We start from the raw sequence: 15,765 nt of genomic DNA on the forward strand, positions 1-15,765 counted from the left end.
ACCCGTCTTCCTATCTGAGCAAGCCGGGCCGCGATGTTCTGTCGCACCTGCTCCTGCTCCGCCTGATCCACCTCGACAGGGCCGTTTATCTGAGACTCGGTCGGATGCACGCTCACACTGCCTCTCCTCGGATCCATCATGTACGCCGGCGGCGCCGAGGAGCTGCCTCGGATGGGATCGTGGAATACGTAATGCTGCCATGCCTGCCTCTGCGGTTGCTGGTGCTGATGCTGTTGGTGAAGGTCCACGCCACCCGCGCCGTAAAAGTGCTGCTGCATGGGCGACGGCTGCTGCTCAAGTACCGTCGTCACGCTGCTGCCGCTGCTCCGCCGCCGCACCGCAAGCTGCAGCTGGGGCTCGATCCGTCCGTCCACTCCGACCACGCCCATCGTCACCAGCGGTGCCTCGCCCGGCGACGCAGGGGCTGCCGTAATCGCGATGGCGCTGCCGTCGGAGCCGGCGTTGCTGATCAGGCGCGGCCGGCACATGATGCAGTTGGTGCCGCAGTGGTGGTGTTTGTTGTACATGCGCGTTTGGAGGCACCACTGTTGATAAGAGGGGCGAGTTTGTTTGTGTTAGTTTGACGGCGGGAGGGCTAGGTAGCAAAATCTTGGTTGTCTAGGACGTGTGAAGAACCCACAGGACAACAGCGTTTACAGTGACCTAGAGGAAGGCGGTCGGTGTACGCTCCGTACATGTGGCGGAGGGTCTTTTCCACGAGGATGAGGAACAGGATCGAGAGGCTGACCGCCTAGGCCAGCAGACGGGGACCAGCCTTGAGAAGCCAGATGATGGCCCAAAATGCGTTTCGAATCATGTTTTGTAGTCAAGATTTCTTTGGGGTTGCTTTGGCTGGAGAGGATTCTATGGCCTTCCGATTTCCAATATAATTGATGGTGCTTTGGAATCTAGGATGGAATAGTATGTGAAGTAAACGGTAGACAATAAAATTGTTAGCGTAGACGATTTACCATACTTTGCAAGATATCATGAAGATAATCTTGAGGTATGCGCAAGAGGAGCCGGGGAACTGCTGAGCTTCTGCTGCAGATGTGACTACTGCTTCCGCATCCAGTCATTCTTGCTCTTGCTTGTAAGTTGACATAGCATTATCTGCCTGGACCCTGTAGCGCAGATAAAGGGCCTGTCGAGTCCATCGAGGCTTCCCGGTAGCCAGAACCTGAGATCCGGCTTCCGGTGAGGTGATTGGACTACTTACAGTTTCCTCAAAGTAGCAATCGACAGAATAAACACCTTGGCCGGATGAGATCTTGCCAGCGACAACCCCAAAATTCCAAAATCTCAAGTACCTACCTAGGTACCTTGGTAAATGTGGTTGACAACGTATAATGTTTCTGCCAACAGATGAACTGCACAGCCCATCCCATGTACGTACGAAGAGCACCACAGCGATGGAACGACCTAGATCTCCTTTCCATCGCCATGTTTATCTCTTGATCGGACCATTACTCCCATGCCAAGCCCGTCGAACACTTTCGGTCGTCTCAGAATCGCTTCATCAATAAGCCTTGGACTAGGCAGTATGCTATACCAACCTTCGTTCATCTTAATAGATGTCTGTGACCCTTTGGACTGCGCCACAAAGCCACGGAAGAAGCTTTAAAGTTCTTTTCAATTGTTCCATGAACAACCAGGAAGACGTACGATATGCTTACCCGATAGTTAATACACCCTGACCTCGTCAACCAGGTCATGGCGCTGGACAACAGTCTTCAGCGACCCCCCAACGAATTCGACGAGGTCTAGGCGCAACCGGTATCAAAACCATGCACGGGTTTCGTACATGCCTTGTTATTCTTTCGGCAGTAAGCCTTTTGTCGTGCGACTGCTAGCAAAGCTGCTTGACAGAACCTCTACTGTCCTGTCAAAGCAAACACCGGCAGCTTGGCACGCTAACGCACGTGTATAGAAGCAAAGAGCACATTGACGCCATCATACACGGCAAGACGGCAATGCTCTGGGGGGCTTGAGATCAAAAGGAAGTCATTGGGCGATAAGAGGAAGAAGGGAAAGGAGTGTCGCAAACCACCATTTCAATTCACGGCGGAAAACATCAGAGGGATTTTGTGCTACACAACAAATAGTTGTGCTGGGCAACGGGCAACTTGACAAGTCTGGGACTGCTTACTTGGATAGATGAGATGTCAAGATGTTGGTCAGCATACTGAAGAGGCTCGGTTATTAAGTTGTATCTAATGAGAGTCGAATTGCATCGAGGCGAATGGCTAAACACCATGCCCGTCTGCTCGTGGAATCGCATCTCTTTGCTTCTTGGTCCGCATGCGTCTTCTCCAGACATTCACCGCTGTTCAGAGTACGTAATGCAGAATGCAGGTGGGTTGCATTTCTTGCTTGCGTCTCCCGTGATACATCCGAAGTTTGTCGGTGAGAGGACATTTGGCATCTAGCAGAAAGGGGAAGGGATTGAGCCCGGTCCCCTTTGGACCCCTTTGTCTTTCTTTGGTTCAACTCAACTTCATTCCTTCGTATTCCATCAATGCAATCCAACAAGGAAAAAGTTTAATGTCAACAAATCGAGTTGTTGTCGAGGTCAGATCTTTGGGACCAAAAAGCGAAATGAAACTCCCCTGCGGAAAGCGCGGATCAGTGGGCCGCGGAAGGGGGCTTTTTTGTTGGTGCAACGCTGCACCCCAACGAGACAGGGGAACGTACATCAGCCCTGTCTTAGCTGCCTGTCATTTGTCGCTATTCATAAGCTGCCTTGACTGCTTACCGCCTGTCAAGCTCCGGTGCCGGGACCTGAGTTGGGGGAAAGCTCGCTGTTGCACCGTTGTACCGTAGTCTCCATTGCAAGTCTTGTTAGTAGTGTACAGTGCAGTACGACCACGGTAGAAACTGGAACCCAGTCGAGACCAGACTGAACAGTACACAGGAAACGATGGGTGGCCCAAGCTCCCTCAACAGAGGTGCAATGCCGGGTACCTCGCCAGACGACAGCTTGGATAAGGTTCGGCTTGGCGATGCCCACCGCGACTCCACTTTGGAGCAGCAGGAACACAACTCCCGATGCACTTTAGGCTGGACAACGAATGAGCGTTGAAACGCCCTCACTGAATCTCATGGCTCGATCTGCAATCTACCTGTCGTTGACAAAATCAGTTGTTTACCACGTACAGTTTCTTCGAGACCTTCTCATAGTCAGTACCTAATTACCCTATTCCAAGGACACGTACGTATCCATCCTGCAGCGGTCATCATCTCGTTTCCAAATCATTGAATGCTGGGAAAGAACAAATGACGTGTCAAGGGTCCCGGCTAGATTCAACTAAACTAGAACTAGAACTAGGACGGTCTCAAAGCCAAAAACCCGTTGCTTGGCAGGTTCTAATTTGTTTTCCTTGGGTGCTCGAATCGTGGGACTGTACACTACGTAGAAAAGAAAAAGTAAAAAGAGTAAAAAAAGAAAAACAAGACGAGCAAGTCTTGCCGTAGCCGAACACAGAAAAAGACAGAAAAAAGAAGAAGATCAGCTCACAAGATAGCCTGATGCATAATTAAACCAAGCCTGCTTCCCATTGGCCCACAGCTCCTCCCCGCATAAGCATAGTAAACCACTCCCGAACTCTCATCGAATCCCCCGAGAGATCTTCCCCTCCCTCTTGCATTTCGAGTCTACCCAAGTCGAGCAACCCCGGACATCCGGAGAAGTAACCATCTCATTATTCGTACCATTAACGTGCCACACCCCCTCGTTCTTGTCTTGTTACTCCCTTTGGGATTGTCCCATCTCCCGCGTTGTCTCGCGGTCCCTCTTCTGTCGTCTCTAAGTTATTACAGTCCGCCTACCCTCCATCCTCGTTTACCTAACCCGCACGGCTCTTTGGTCTTTTACACGCTTTTAATACCACTTAAACTCTCTGCCTTTTCTCCTACCTGGTTCAACAACACAACATCAACCCGATCTTTGTTGATCCTACAACAACAATTGTACTATCGAAACAACACATACACACTTTACCTTACACACACACACATTCAAGATGACTAGAGTCACGTCCATGGCAAAGTTTACCCGCTTGACGGCCAGCCCTTCAGTCGTTAGGCCTACCAGCATGGCTTCTGGAGCTTCCAAGGCATCTGCCTCCCTTGCACACGAGCTGAGCGCCGACGGCAGGAGTAGTGATCACGAGGTATGTGGTTTCCAGCCGGTGTTTTTTCTTGTGCTATAATTGCAAAAGAAACCACCCAATTCAAAACAGAACCTCGTATCCAAGCCCGATACTAACGTGTCATACAATCCAGAGCTCACGCCGTGGAATGATGACAACCCATGGCCCAGCCCGCGTCCAGCCAAACCCCAACCGCACCATCCCCCTCATGCAGTCCTTCTTCCACAGCAGTCCATCCCAGGGCGCCAGCCTCGCGACGGCGAGGTCAGGGCCCTCGACCCTGGACTTCACCGTGCTGCCCAACATGTCCACCGCCATGCCGGACCTGTTCAGTGCCGTCCCGCGCGTCCCCCTGCTGCCGGACAATTTCAGTCCCAACAGGTCGGCGGCCCTGTTCCCAGCAGAGGTGCCCGATGCGCCCCTCCCCGCGCCAGAGATCAGCGTCATCGCCCAGCACCCGGACAAGGTCTTCTCTGCCCTGACCGAGGTCGAGGGCATCGGCATCGACGGCATCGAGCTCAAGTTTGTGCACGAGCCCGTGGCTTCCAAGTCGTCCGAGGGAGGGTCCATGATTAGGAATGTCTGGGCTGGCCTTTGAGAAAAAAATGAGGCGCGGAGACTTTTTCTTTGTCCTTGTCCCTCAACTGTCTTTTCTTCTTTGTGGCAAATGCGTGGAAATGCATTAGCAAATTCACCGATTGAAAAAAGCAAATTTCTCATCGTTCATGCAGCGGCGGGTACCTTTTTGTGGCTTGGGGCTTATACCAATGGTTTTTGATGTGTGATGAGGTTGCGGTTCTTTTTGTTTCTTTGGTCATTCTCTGGAGACCGCTCATGTTCTTTTTATGTTCTTGCCCAAAAAGGGGCTCTCTGATAGGTTTTTGTAATTCCACATCAAACTCAACGCAGTTTCATGGTGCTCAATTTCAGCGCTTCTTTTATCATATTCTTTTTTTTAAATATTTGATCTATCTACTGGAATGGTAGTATAACATTCCTCAAGTGCTATAAACAAACAGCCAGCAACAATTTTGCCAGCTTGAGCTATCGTGCCCCCAAAGTTCAAGCCAAGTGTGTGGTCTGTTGGAAGTGGTATCGTCATTGATCATGAACGCTTCCCCATCTAACTTGGCTGAACTTAAAATGATGCAACCGCCTTGTGCCAATTGCGTCAAACTTATCGTTTTCACTCCACCCATCGCAAAAAAAAATAAAAATAAAAGACAAACAGTCAAAAAAATCTGTCACACTGGTCGTTGACCTTCCAGCTGTCTCTCGCCAAATCCCGAGATCCATCCGAACACCCGTCGGACCTCTTCGTTTCCCGTCACATGGAGGCTCGGCCCCACCAGAGCATATTCCAACACAGTACTATCCCTACGACTTCCCAAGGAATAACCATTAGACTCAGGGCATTGGCCTGTTAGTCCATTCATCGGCTGCTTGGCGATTCTGTTACCACAGATACACCCAAGTTCAATAAAAATCTCCTCATATCTCCCCATTTCTTGGCGTCCCCCTGTTTTTGTGTATTTTTATTGGTTCTCTCATCGCTTCTTCACAGACGGGCGCGGCTTGCACTCGTCCTGCTGAACGGGATGGAGCATGACCTTGTTGGGATACGTGCTGTTGTTGCCCTGGTAGCCCTTGGCCCAGTCGTAGCTAACGGCGTAGGCAAAGATGTTGCCGTTCTTGTTGAAGGTCGTCGCGGTGATGCTGCCGCCGACATTCGGGTAACCCTTGAGACGGTGCTTTGCGTCCTTGTCCCAGAAGTGGAACGTGCCATCGGAACCGGCCGTGCTAAAGGTGCCGTGTACCGGGTGGAACGAGATGTCGTTGACGGCGTGGACGCTAGTCACGCTGCCCTGTGGAGCATCTCGATGGCACTTGAACGAGAAGTTGGAGCTGTGTTGAGATCAGGTCAGTTAGTTACCATGACGCTTTTTATGCCCAAGAATCGATCAATGTTAAAGGTGCTTCTTACCTGGAGTCCTTATCCTCCACATATTGGATGGCGCAACGGCCCTCGATACTGCCAATAGCAAAACCGTTGGCGTCGGTGAAGCAGCTCACTACACGCGTCTGCCATTTAAGTGGACTTTGCAGCGTCTTATAGAACTTCTGCGGCTCGTTCAAGTTGACTACGTTGATGTAGCGGTCCGCCGTGCCGATGACGAGCAGCTTGTCGCGAACGTCCATGGTGTAGACGCGCTCCTGGCACTGCAGCGTCGCTACGGGCGACTGCTGCCTGAGGTCCCAGTACTTGACCGTCTTGTCCCACGAACCCGTGATCACCATCGGGCTGCCATTGTTGTCAAACCACCGCACTGAGCGCACCGGTTTTTCGTGCTGCGCAACCTGCGCCGTCTGGCCCGTGTTCATGTCGCAGACCTTGGCCTGCTTGTCTGCGCCGCCCGACACAATCTTGGTGCCGTCCTGGATGTCGTAAAGTGAGAATTGTCAGCCTTGCGCTCTCACAGACTTGAGATCTATCTCTCGCAGTTCGCCCCAGCGGGCGTGCTTGTTTCGCTTCCGGTAACATACCTTGTAGTAATCAACGCTAAACACCGGACCATCATGCTCGTAGGCGTGCTTCCCCTCCGCGGTCCCGTTGCCCAGTACCTCGTAGATGCGCACCTTCTTGTCCCAACTTGACACTGCGAGAAAGTCCTTTTGGTCTGCTTGGTTCGGGTTGAATGCGAGATCTGAGATGCTGTCTTCGGGCGGGTTCGCGATCGCCACGTCGTTCTTGAGGTCGCCGACCGTGTTGGGCTGCGCGGCCGCCGCGCCGCCGCCAAATAGGCCCGACATGGCTGCGGAAAAAGGATGTGACGTCTAGGTTTTCGGTGCAGACGTTCGACGCGAGAGATTGTCGTAGTGCCTTTGGGAAAAGGTCGGGCTCTTTTTTTTTTTTTTTTTTGCAGGTGAATCACAGGAGCAGTTTGTTTTCGAAAGTGACGAACAAGACTTGAAAGAATACTTTGCGCGAGAGAGCAATGCGCCAATAAATAGTCGTTTACGCCTGATCAATGAGTGATTGTTTGGTCCTGCTGCCTACAAGAAAGCCGACTTGCAGACCGACGTGATGGAAACGCGCCGCCAGACTTCGAAATAACTTCACCCAATCAAAAGAGCTCAAGGACTCGAAGCTTGACCTGCAGGGAGCCCCACCCGTATCGATTGGGCCCCCACTCTTGCCTGCTGCCTGCAGTCCCCGCAAAACTTGTTATAAATCCAAAAATTTTGTGATTGATCAAACTTTTTGCTTCCCTTCTCTTTCTTTCTCCCTCAGTCGTCCTCCCCCTCGTCCAAACGATCGCCATCGAAGCACATATAGCACGGAGATGAATGGCTAATCCCATCGTCTCATTTACATTTGCTTTGGGGAAAGTCCCCGGACACCATCAGCGGAAACGCGCCGCCATAAAAGCACTCGCGGCTTAGCCCTGCCGACTGTTTTACCTCGCGCCTGGTCTTTATTTGGTTCTTTTTGCCAACCCTCCCGTTTTTGGACGGTTTCCATTTCTTCCCCTCGGTCTTCTTACCCAGTCGTTGTCTTGATTCGCCTTTCTTCGGCCCTCGCCGCCCCCAATGGACGAAGATATGAGTCCGCGCTTCGAGTGGTTTGGGTTAGGCTGTCAGGCAATTGCTGGCTCTGGCTGTCGAGGTAGGGGTCTTGGTGTAATGGGGAAGGCGGGGGAGTTATCTTAAAGGTTGGGTCTATGGGAAACGCTATAGTCTTGCATGGGAGTTCTTCGTCAGTTTTACTGAAAGTTATGCGATTCAACCTCGTCCGCTCTGAGTACCTCTGGGGAAAACGAGTGGCTTGGTTTAACACGATGGGGCTTACTCTTGGTGCGAGGGGGGTTCGACTCAAATCTTTGGTCAAGGGTTTTCCCTCTTAGCAGGTTTGCCCTCTGGGGTGCTTGAAGCCAAAAGACTTCACCCTTTATTTTAAACTCCAAGCTTCGCGGGAAGCTTTGTTGTCTTTTGGTTGTCTTGCTCTCAGCACTTGCTGGAGGGAGTTCGGGGGCTCATTCAGTTCATGTTCAGATGATGAACACATATATTAGAGTCAAGCACTGACGGGGCCGCCCTAAACAGGTGTGCACCCTTGTGATGATCCAAATATGCGTTATGGTTTCTGATGGACATTGAAATAAAAGGTATTTTATTGTTTTACTTATACTACCTTAGTACTAAATTTAATAAGTCATTGTTGCATCTGGTTAGTGTTGACTCTACAACGAGGCGTCTGTACACTTGTAACGAAATGTACTGGTGATGTAATGTCCCCCTTCGTATTTCAAGCGAGATGCACCAGCATGTCAAATAGATAAACAGGCCAGTCAGTATTGCACTGTCTCGCAGTGTCGCCCTGCCATGAATTTTTATATCCAATATATTCTCATTATGTGGTATCAAACTACAAGGACGATGATATCCTCGTCTTCCAATCAGTGCCATGAATCAACTCCGTGCCAGTGAATCAAGGGGAAAAAATAAGCCAAATAAGCCAAAAACGTGCCGTGCCGTGCCTTGAATGCCTGCGCTTGTCCTCAATATTTTATACAGTATAAGGGAAAAAAAGTAGGCAGGAAAAATGCGATACAGTAAAGTGGGGGCAAAAGAAAAAAGAAAAAAAATCGTATGCAGTCTTTCACATCAGCGAGCCGAGAACGACTTTGCCCACGTTGGCGACCTCGTTCTTCACCCCTGCGCGACTCGTGTCCTCAAACTCCTTGACGGCACCCTGGATGATGATCTTGCGCACCCTGGCGTCGGCCTTGGTAAAGAGCTCCGCAATCTGGGCGTTACAGTCCTTAGGCGACGAGAGCAGCGTCAACAGGCGCCTGTAGCAGTCTATCAGGACGTCGCAGAGTGTTGCAAACGTCTCAAAGAAGTCTGGGTCGAAGGGGAGCGACGGCGTGAGGAGGTGCGTGTACTCCTCGCCCGGGAGCAGGTCCGTATCGCTGGCAGCAAAGGATAGTGCGGGTGCGTCGCCGCCAGCCGAGGACCCGCCGTCCAGAGGGTTGCCCGTGAGCGGACCGCCGTTGGACTCGGATTGGTCGAGGCCGGCGATGCCGAGGTCGTTGGCGCCAGAGGTACGGCGGGTTTTGGCAGACTGGGCGCCGCGGCGGAACATATTGGGAATGCGGGCGCGGGAGAGTGACGACGCGGCGGTGCCGGACTCAGAGTGAAGGGTCTGGAATGTCTCGAACTCGCCGAGGAGTATGTTTAGACTGCGTAGAAACTCGAGTGGAGTTGAGCTGTTGAGGTCGACGACGGCGGGAAGGGATAGGCCAAGCAAGAGGTAGTTTGTTGCGCGACGGGCGAGCTTGCGGCTATCGAAGTAGGGCATTCGCGCTAGGTCGGGCTTGTCGAAAAGGAGCGTGTTGAACCAGTAAACGCGCCCTTCATGTCTGTGGTAGGAAGTGGTCTGTCAGCAACAGCAATCACTTATCTGTTTGGGTAAGGGGAGAGTAACGGCGGTGAATGCATACGCTTTTCGCAGGTAATCTAATGTAGAAATCCTCTTGCTGGCTGTCTCTTGTATATGCTGGTATACCATACTATGAGAGTCCGTCTGACCTGAGGTAGGGGCTGGCGGCGGGACCATCTGCCCACCGTTGTTGTTTGTAGTCGTCCGCGACAGCATCTTGGAGAAGGAGTCGGCGGAAAGCGGAGGCGACTGAAGGTAAAAAGAGGAATCCTGAGCGCTGTCGAGGCGAGAGTACCGCGACCTAGAAATGTCGGGCAGCGGGGGAGCGGAGCGGTCGGTGGTTACGCGAAGCTTTCCCTGACGTCCAGGAGGCTCTTTGGCGGCGGCCGCAGCGACATTCGAGGCAGAGCTGCTGCGGCGCAGCCTCGAAAAGGACGACTTGCGGCCGAAAGAGGGCCTGCGTTCCTTGGTCAACACGCCGCCGAGGCGTGGGGTTTCGGGAGGCGGGTTTGGGTAAAGCGTGACCTTTTGCTGCTGTTGATCGCCTGAGCTGGTGCTAGGTCTAAGAAGCCTGCTCGTTATGCTATTGCTGCGACTGCGCGTGTGCGTCTGTGTGTTTTGTTGTTGTTGTTGCTGCTGGGCGCCGTCGTTAATTGCTAGCGAGGTGGCGGGTGGGGGATTGGAGTAGGCATGTTGAATCTGGGGAAAGGTCGACAGCGAACCGCTACCCCTACGCATGTCTCGTTATTTTTTTTTTTTTTTCTCGTCACGGTACGAATGCCGGATGCACGCCCAAGCGAGCAGGCTTTAGCGCCTTCTGATTGGCGAATATAGCTAAGTTCACAGCACGGTTACCGGTAGAAGTGTACGGTAATTAGATTCTAGTGAGCACGTAATGTGGGTAGACGTCGGGTATGTGGGGCTCTGAAAGGTTGAGAGGTATACAGTCAAGTAGGATGGCATGAACAAAACTGTGATTGAGAAAAACAAAGAAAAGATTTAGCTGTGAGATATTTAGCTGGGTATATAGCAGAAAACGGATAAGTGTCATTTTTAATCAGTCATATACCACGTCGTTATGAAAAGGTTTTGGGCCATGGGCATTACCGATGCACCCAGGTTTTTGGGTATATCCCTGGGCGCCATATCCGTTGTTCCCGGACATTAGCGATTCAGATGTCACCCTACTACATCCGGCAGACACCACTACCTAGGTAGGTACCTCCTACCTGTAGGTACCTAAGCTTGCTAAGCCTACCGCACTCTCTGTCTTTGGTACAAAGTAACCACTTTGTAAGCTTGGCATCCGTTTAGTACTCCGTACCTACCTACACGTGCGGACGTGAGAGCAGGACATGATACGACACGGCACGATACGATAACGACTCTTCCTCCATTTCTGGCAGGTGTTTGTTTTGCCCTTGGCTCAAGCGGGAACTTGGAGGATGTGAGCAACTATTCCACCATGCGCACCTGTAAGCCACATATGTACGTTGGGCATGGTTGTGTGAGGAACAGCATAATGGACATGACGATGGGGAAGAGACAGGTAAGCCTGAAACCGGACATTCGGTGTGGCCGCATTGACAGGTGCCATTTAATTGAGTCTAACTTAGAAGAGAGCATGTATGGATCGTCAATGTCACGGTACAGTAGGGGTTGAGCGCGCATGGCCGTAACCTATCAAAAAAAATTTGCACAACATCCAGCATTGACAAAGGCCATGACGATCGACGACAAATGGAGGATTTTTTATTGCCTGCCGGCAACTAATTTGATAAATAAATTTAGAAATCGTACGCTTGCAATTACTCAAGAACAGGGCAGGATGTTTATCGCCAGATGTAATACAGGTAGTCCCCGACATTCCTATATCTATTTATGTATATACCTCCGGAACACACTACCCACCTGCATGTCCAGGTGTGTGCTGTCTCTCCAGGTATGATGGCTGCTTTTTCGTTCTTCACATGCTTGAATCAAGGTGATCGGTCCATCGCGAGAACTGTCAAGCCCTGGACACGCGCTTGGCACGAAATGGCATTTCCCAATGTGACCTTGCATTCTGCCTAAGTCCGAGCGCACATGTTTTTTTTCTTCTTCTTTGGTTGTTGGGGAAATGCGCCGGCAGATGTTACATTATTTCAAACGTATATTGTTTGTGTTTGTCTTCCTCGGATAGTCCATTGGTTGACTCTGTCTTCCCAGGTACCTGGGTAGGTACCTTAGGTTCCCCGGTGAGGTTGGGTAGCAGGTTAAAGTACTTTTACAAATGGGTTCATCAGTGTCTTTTGTCGCCCCGTCCCGCTTGCTGGGCTTGGTTGAAATAATGGATCAGGGGACTTTGATCGGCAGAAAGGAACGAAGGAGCCATCATACTTGCAGGCATGCTAATTTAGTGGGCCGACCTATTGAGGGGCACCTGCTCTTTTCTGCCAGATGTCATCCCGCCGATGAACTGCAGCAGTCGCCCACTAGACCCGGCGCTGCCAAATGTGCAAGAGGCGGTGATTGTACACAGAGCAGTCTTTGTGTGCTCTGTACCTCACTCAGCTACCTACAATAATGCATTAAATCCCTACCTCCATACTTTGATAAATCGTGTACTTGTGCTCAGTTTCGACAACAAGAGTGCCTTCAACTTGGTTGTATCTTAGTCTTGGGTCAGGCACCTTTCTTCTGGAGGGGATATATATCTCCCTGCCTACCTACCCATACCAATCGCGATCGGTAATTTGTCCTCCGGGTCCGTAGGGCAGAAACACCACGCAGCAAGCCCAGACAAACTCAACCAAAAACCACGGCAGTACGACGTCACGACCCAACCCTTCCATCCTCCAAAGTGTCCCATACAGTGTCTCACCGCCACACCGGGAACGAACTTCACCCACCCCCTTTCATCAAAATTATGACCTCTCTAATCGCCCAGCTCCCTCCCGGGGAGCCAGCCCCTGAGCTTCTAGAAAACCGGATTTGGATCGATGGGTGTTTCGACTTCTTTCATCACGGTAGGTAAAACGGGCAAATAGGCAAACTCTTTCTCTCCAGCCCCCCCCCCCCCCCCTTGTTCTCATGTGACTTCTTTTCAAATCTTCGGATGAGACCTTTCTATCTCGTCTCACCCGTACCCACAGCAGAAAATGCAGGAACGCGACATTCGCTGACATGAGACGATGGGCGTGATGCTTCAGGCCATGCCGGCGCTATCGTCCAAGCTCGTCTACTGGGCGATGAGCTCTACATTGGCGTGCACTCGGACGAAGCCATCATGGAGAACAAGGGACCAACCGTCATGTCGATGGAGGAACGGTACGGGGAATTTTTGTCACTGTCCCCTTTTGATTTGACTGTCTAAAGGACCCATCTTTCCCTCTCATAACCAACAACACGGAACTGACCCTATTTCGTCCGGGATCCCCACAACTGCAGAGTCGCCGCTGTCGATGCATGCAGGTGGGTGACAGCCTCTGTCCCCAACGCACCTTACGTAACGGACCTCGTCTGGATCACGCACTATGGCTGCAAATACGTCGTTCACGGCGACGACATCACGTCCGACTCCAACGGCGAGGATTGTTACCGATTCGTCAAGGAGGCTGGGAGGTTCAAGGTGGTCAAGCGGACACCGAGCATTTCCACCACTGATCTGGTTGGCCGCATGTTGCTGTGCACACGCACCCACTTCATCAAGTCGCTCAAGGCCATGCTTGCTGGTACCGAGGGAGACGGGACCGACACCGAAAGGGATGCGCGGGGCCTCGACATGATGAAGCGTATTGAGCTGTATGCCACGGATGAGACTGCCAGGAAGCCCGGCGTCGATGTTTGGTTCTGGACTGCCTCGACCGAGGCTAAGCAGGACGACAAGTCAGAGGAAAAGGGCTCTTTCCGGGAGCTATTCAAGGCTCCCGGACCAAAGCCAGGTCAGAGGGTCGTCTACGTCGATGGCGGGTTCGATCTTTTCTCGAGCGGCCATATCGAGTTCCTGCGCATGGTCGTCAAGACCGAGGAGGACCTTGCCAGAGAGCAGGGTTGGTACTCGCAGCAAGCCGTTGAGGAGCGTCGCGGTAAGGGAGCCGACTATCCACCTGCCTACGTGGTTGCCGGTATTCACGATGACGATGTTATCAACCACTGGAAGGGTGTCAACTACCCCATCATGAACATTTTTGAGCGTGGGCTTTGTGTTCTGCAGTGCAAGGTAAGGGGCAAAAACTAGTGTTCAGGGGTCCAACCGAAATCGTTCGAACCCGGAAGCGATAGCAGCTGACAAGCAACAAATGAAACAAAAACAGTATATCAACGCCGTCGTTTTCGGGGCCCCCTTCACCCCAACCAAGTCATATCTTACGTCTCTTCCGTGGGGCACGCCAGATGCAGTGTATCACGGGCCGACATCGTTCATGCCGCTCACGTACGACCCGTACATGGCACCCAAGGAGATGGGCATCTACAATGAGATAGGCGCACATGGCTTTAGCGACGTCAACGCGGCGACCATCGTGCAGCGTATCCTCAAGAGCCGGGACCTCTACGAGGCGCGGCAAAGGGCCAAAGGTGAGAAGGCCAACGTTGAAGAGGCGCACCGACGAAGGGAAGTTATGGAAGAGGAGCAGAGGCTAAAGGAGGCACAGGGTGCTTCTTCTTGAGGTTTGCTTCAACTGGCTAAGTTTAGCCGGCATTTTCATTGGAATTAACGGAGTAGTCGTGGACTACATTTTGGGCTTTCAACTGCCAGTTATGCGGTTTGGTTATTCACACAACTAATTTCCCACCGGTTGACGTTTTTCAACATACGTTATTGGGCGCAGGAAATATAGCTATTACCCGAAGATAAAGACCTACTTAATGACACAAATAACCAAATATGCGGTGTTCCTCATGACATCTCCTGGAGTAGAACGAAACGAGTTCCACCGCAGCCAGGCAGATATTTGCCTCACGTGGGCTGTCAATATGCGCGCGGGGTTTTTTTTTTTTTTTTTTTTTTTTTTAGTTCAGCCCTCGACGAATTTGGCCTTAGCAGTATGGTGGCACACCGTAGTTTCAGTCTTGGCAGATAACATCAAACCTGTACCTAGTATATACTGCTGGAAACGACTACGGTCTGGCCAAGACGATCCGGCATAACAGCGCGGTTATGATTCCTGCACCGGCAGGTAGGTAATGTAGGTGGCCTATCTACCGACACACCGACGAGTAGATTTGGGTTTGCCCCTTGATTGTCATTATCTTTTTTTTTTTTTTTTCTCGAGGGTCACGCGACGTATAGTCCACTACGTCAGGCAATGGTGAAACGTTCATGATTTGTCGAACCGATAGCAAAGAAGGATTGTAGAATCTCGGCGGGGAGTTTCCATGCAAGGGCGGGTTTTTTCTCGAAAGAACAAAGAAACAAATGGCAATTGTCGGTTAGCCTCGGCACTCTACCGATTGGAATTTTCCGCCCGCCGCTACTGGCCGTCTTGTAAGAAGGCTCGGCAACCCCCTGGGTGAGATAGCTCGGCTTTTGTAGGCAGGTGCCCTCTAGGCTTTTGCTTATCATTGAATAATATTGTTATTGAGTTGAATATGTTATGACTAGAAAAGGGGAAAAAAGAGGGGGGAGAACTTCGTCGTAGGTCTACCGACAATGGATTGTATTGATGCACCACTTTGATATTTTGCCTAGGTGTTGACTCGTAAATTCTGTCGTCATTATTTTCTTTTTCTTTTTCTCCAAATAGCACTCTACAAAACATACCTTACTGCACATCATTTACAAACAGGTGTCAACATGGATTTTCGGTACTGTTTCATTGGAGAGTCAGGCACTTATTCGTTTGGTACCCGGGAATCCCGAGTCGAACGGAAAAGGGTGGTGATGGATCGAGATCGGATGCAACCCCCAGCAAGGTTGGGTTGGCAGGTGTGCAGAGGACAGTGTGGTATCCATGTAAAACGGAAATAAATTGAATTTTCGCCGACTTCCTGTCATTAAGTCGGCGTTTTCATCCCGACAAGGCCCGAATATCCCTTTAAAGTTGTAAGAGGGCTCTTTTGTATTTTGATAGGGCTTGTTCCACTTTCAAGGAGGCAATTTCCATCAGGGAGAAAAAATTCTCAAATGGCGTGGGGGGCGAGAGAAAAGATAGAACAAAAAACAAAACAGAATAGACCGAAATTTGCTCG

General features: G+C 51.2%; 5 protein-coding genes across 5 annotated transcripts; 3 read left to right on the forward strand and 2 right to left on the reverse strand.

Annotated features, from left to right (window-relative positions):
• Nucleotides 1-191: 191 nt before the first annotated feature.
• On the forward strand, nt 192-1,201 carry MGG_17335 (uncharacterized protein; the record flags this gene model as incomplete). Its single annotated transcript, XM_003717955.1, has 2 exons — nt 192-574; nt 1,108-1,201. 2 exons carry the CDS (start codon nt 192-194, stop codon nt 1,199-1,201), a joined length of 477 nt encoding a protein of 158 aa, XP_003718003.1.
• Nucleotides 1,202-3,598: 2,397 nt separating this feature from the next.
• On the forward strand, nt 3,599-5,206 carry MGG_00947 (uncharacterized protein). The gene is made up of 2 exons (XM_003717956.1): nt 3,599-4,172; nt 4,285-5,206. The coding sequence occupies exons 1-2, from the start codon at nt 4,023-4,025 to the stop codon at nt 4,747-4,749; spliced, it is 615 nt and encodes a 204-aa protein (XP_003718004.1). The 5' UTR covers nt 3,599-4,022; the 3' UTR covers nt 4,750-5,206.
• Nucleotides 5,114-7,260, reverse strand: MGG_00946 (Poly(A)+ RNA export protein). The gene is made up of 3 exons (XM_003717957.1): nt 6,696-7,260; nt 6,136-6,587; nt 5,114-6,056 (listed from the first exon to the last, which is right to left on the reverse strand). The coding sequence occupies exons 1-3, from the start codon at nt 6,960-6,962 to the stop codon at nt 5,699-5,701; spliced, it is 1,077 nt and encodes a 358-aa protein (XP_003718005.1). The 5' UTR covers nt 6,963-7,260; the 3' UTR covers nt 5,114-5,698.
• Nucleotides 7,261-8,547: 1,287 nt separating this feature from the next.
• On the reverse strand, nt 8,548-10,470 carry MGG_00944 (uncharacterized protein). Its single transcript, XM_003717958.1, has 2 exons — nt 9,656-10,470; nt 8,548-9,574 (listed from the first exon to the last, which is right to left on the reverse strand). The coding sequence occupies exons 1-2, from the start codon at nt 10,330-10,332 to the stop codon at nt 8,812-8,814; spliced, it is 1,440 nt and encodes a 479-aa protein (XP_003718006.1). The 5' UTR covers nt 10,333-10,470; the 3' UTR covers nt 8,548-8,811.
• Nucleotides 10,471-12,054: 1,584 nt separating this feature from the next.
• Nucleotides 12,055-14,480, forward strand: MGG_00943 (ethanolamine-phosphate cytidylyltransferase). Its single transcript, XM_003717959.1, has 4 exons — nt 12,055-12,602; nt 12,786-12,903; nt 13,024-13,795; nt 13,890-14,480. Exons 1-4 carry the CDS (start codon nt 12,503-12,505, stop codon nt 14,241-14,243), a joined length of 1,344 nt encoding a protein of 447 aa, XP_003718007.1. The 5' UTR covers nt 12,055-12,502; the 3' UTR covers nt 14,244-14,480.
• The last annotated feature ends 1,285 nt before the right edge of the window (nt 14,481-15,765 follow it).

Source organism: Pyricularia oryzae, chromosome 5, assembly GCF_000002495.2.
Source record: "Pyricularia oryzae 70-15 chromosome 5, whole genome shotgun sequence".
Classification (NCBI taxonomy): domain Eukaryota; kingdom Fungi; phylum Ascomycota; class Sordariomycetes; order Magnaporthales; family Pyriculariaceae; genus Pyricularia; species Pyricularia oryzae.

Bases quoted from the DNA above. Each gene is read 5' to 3' on its own strand.
- MGG_00947 (XM_003717956.1), top strand. From the start codon at position 4,023: ATGACTAGAGTCACGTCCATGGCAAAGTTTACCCGCTTGACGGCCAGC. The intron at 4,173-4,284 runs GTATGTGGTTTC...CATACAATCCAG, and splicing joins GCAGGAGTAGTGATCACGAG to AGCTCACGCCGTGGAATGAT.
- MGG_00946 (XM_003717957.1), bottom strand. From the start codon at position 6,962: ATGTCGGGCCTATTTGGCGGCGGCGCGGCGGCCGCGCAGCCCAACACG. The intron at 6,588-6,695 runs GTATGTTACCGG...TACGACATCCAG, and splicing joins TTAGCGTTGATTACTACAAG to GACGGCACCAAGATTGTGTC. The intron at 6,057-6,135 runs GTAAGAAGCACC...ATCTCAACACAG, and splicing joins GTGGAGGATAAGGACTCCAG to CTCCAACTTCTCGTTCAAGT.
- MGG_00944 (XM_003717958.1), bottom strand. From the start codon at position 10,332: ATGCGTAGGGGTAGCGGTTCGCTGTCGACCTTTCCCCAGATTCAACAT. The intron at 9,575-9,655 runs GTATGCATTCAC...TTCCTACCACAG, and splicing joins TTAGATTACCTGCGAAAAGC to ACATGAAGGGCGCGTTTACT.
- MGG_00943 (XM_003717959.1), top strand. From the start codon at position 12,503: ATGACCTCTCTAATCGCCCAGCTCCCTCCCGGGGAGCCAGCCCCTGAG. The intron at 12,603-12,785 runs GTAGGTAAAACG...GTGATGCTTCAG, and splicing joins TTTCGACTTCTTTCATCACG to GCCATGCCGGCGCTATCGTC. The intron at 13,796-13,889 runs GTAAGGGGCAAA...AAACAAAAACAG, and splicing joins TTTGTGTTCTGCAGTGCAAG to TATATCAACGCCGTCGTTTT.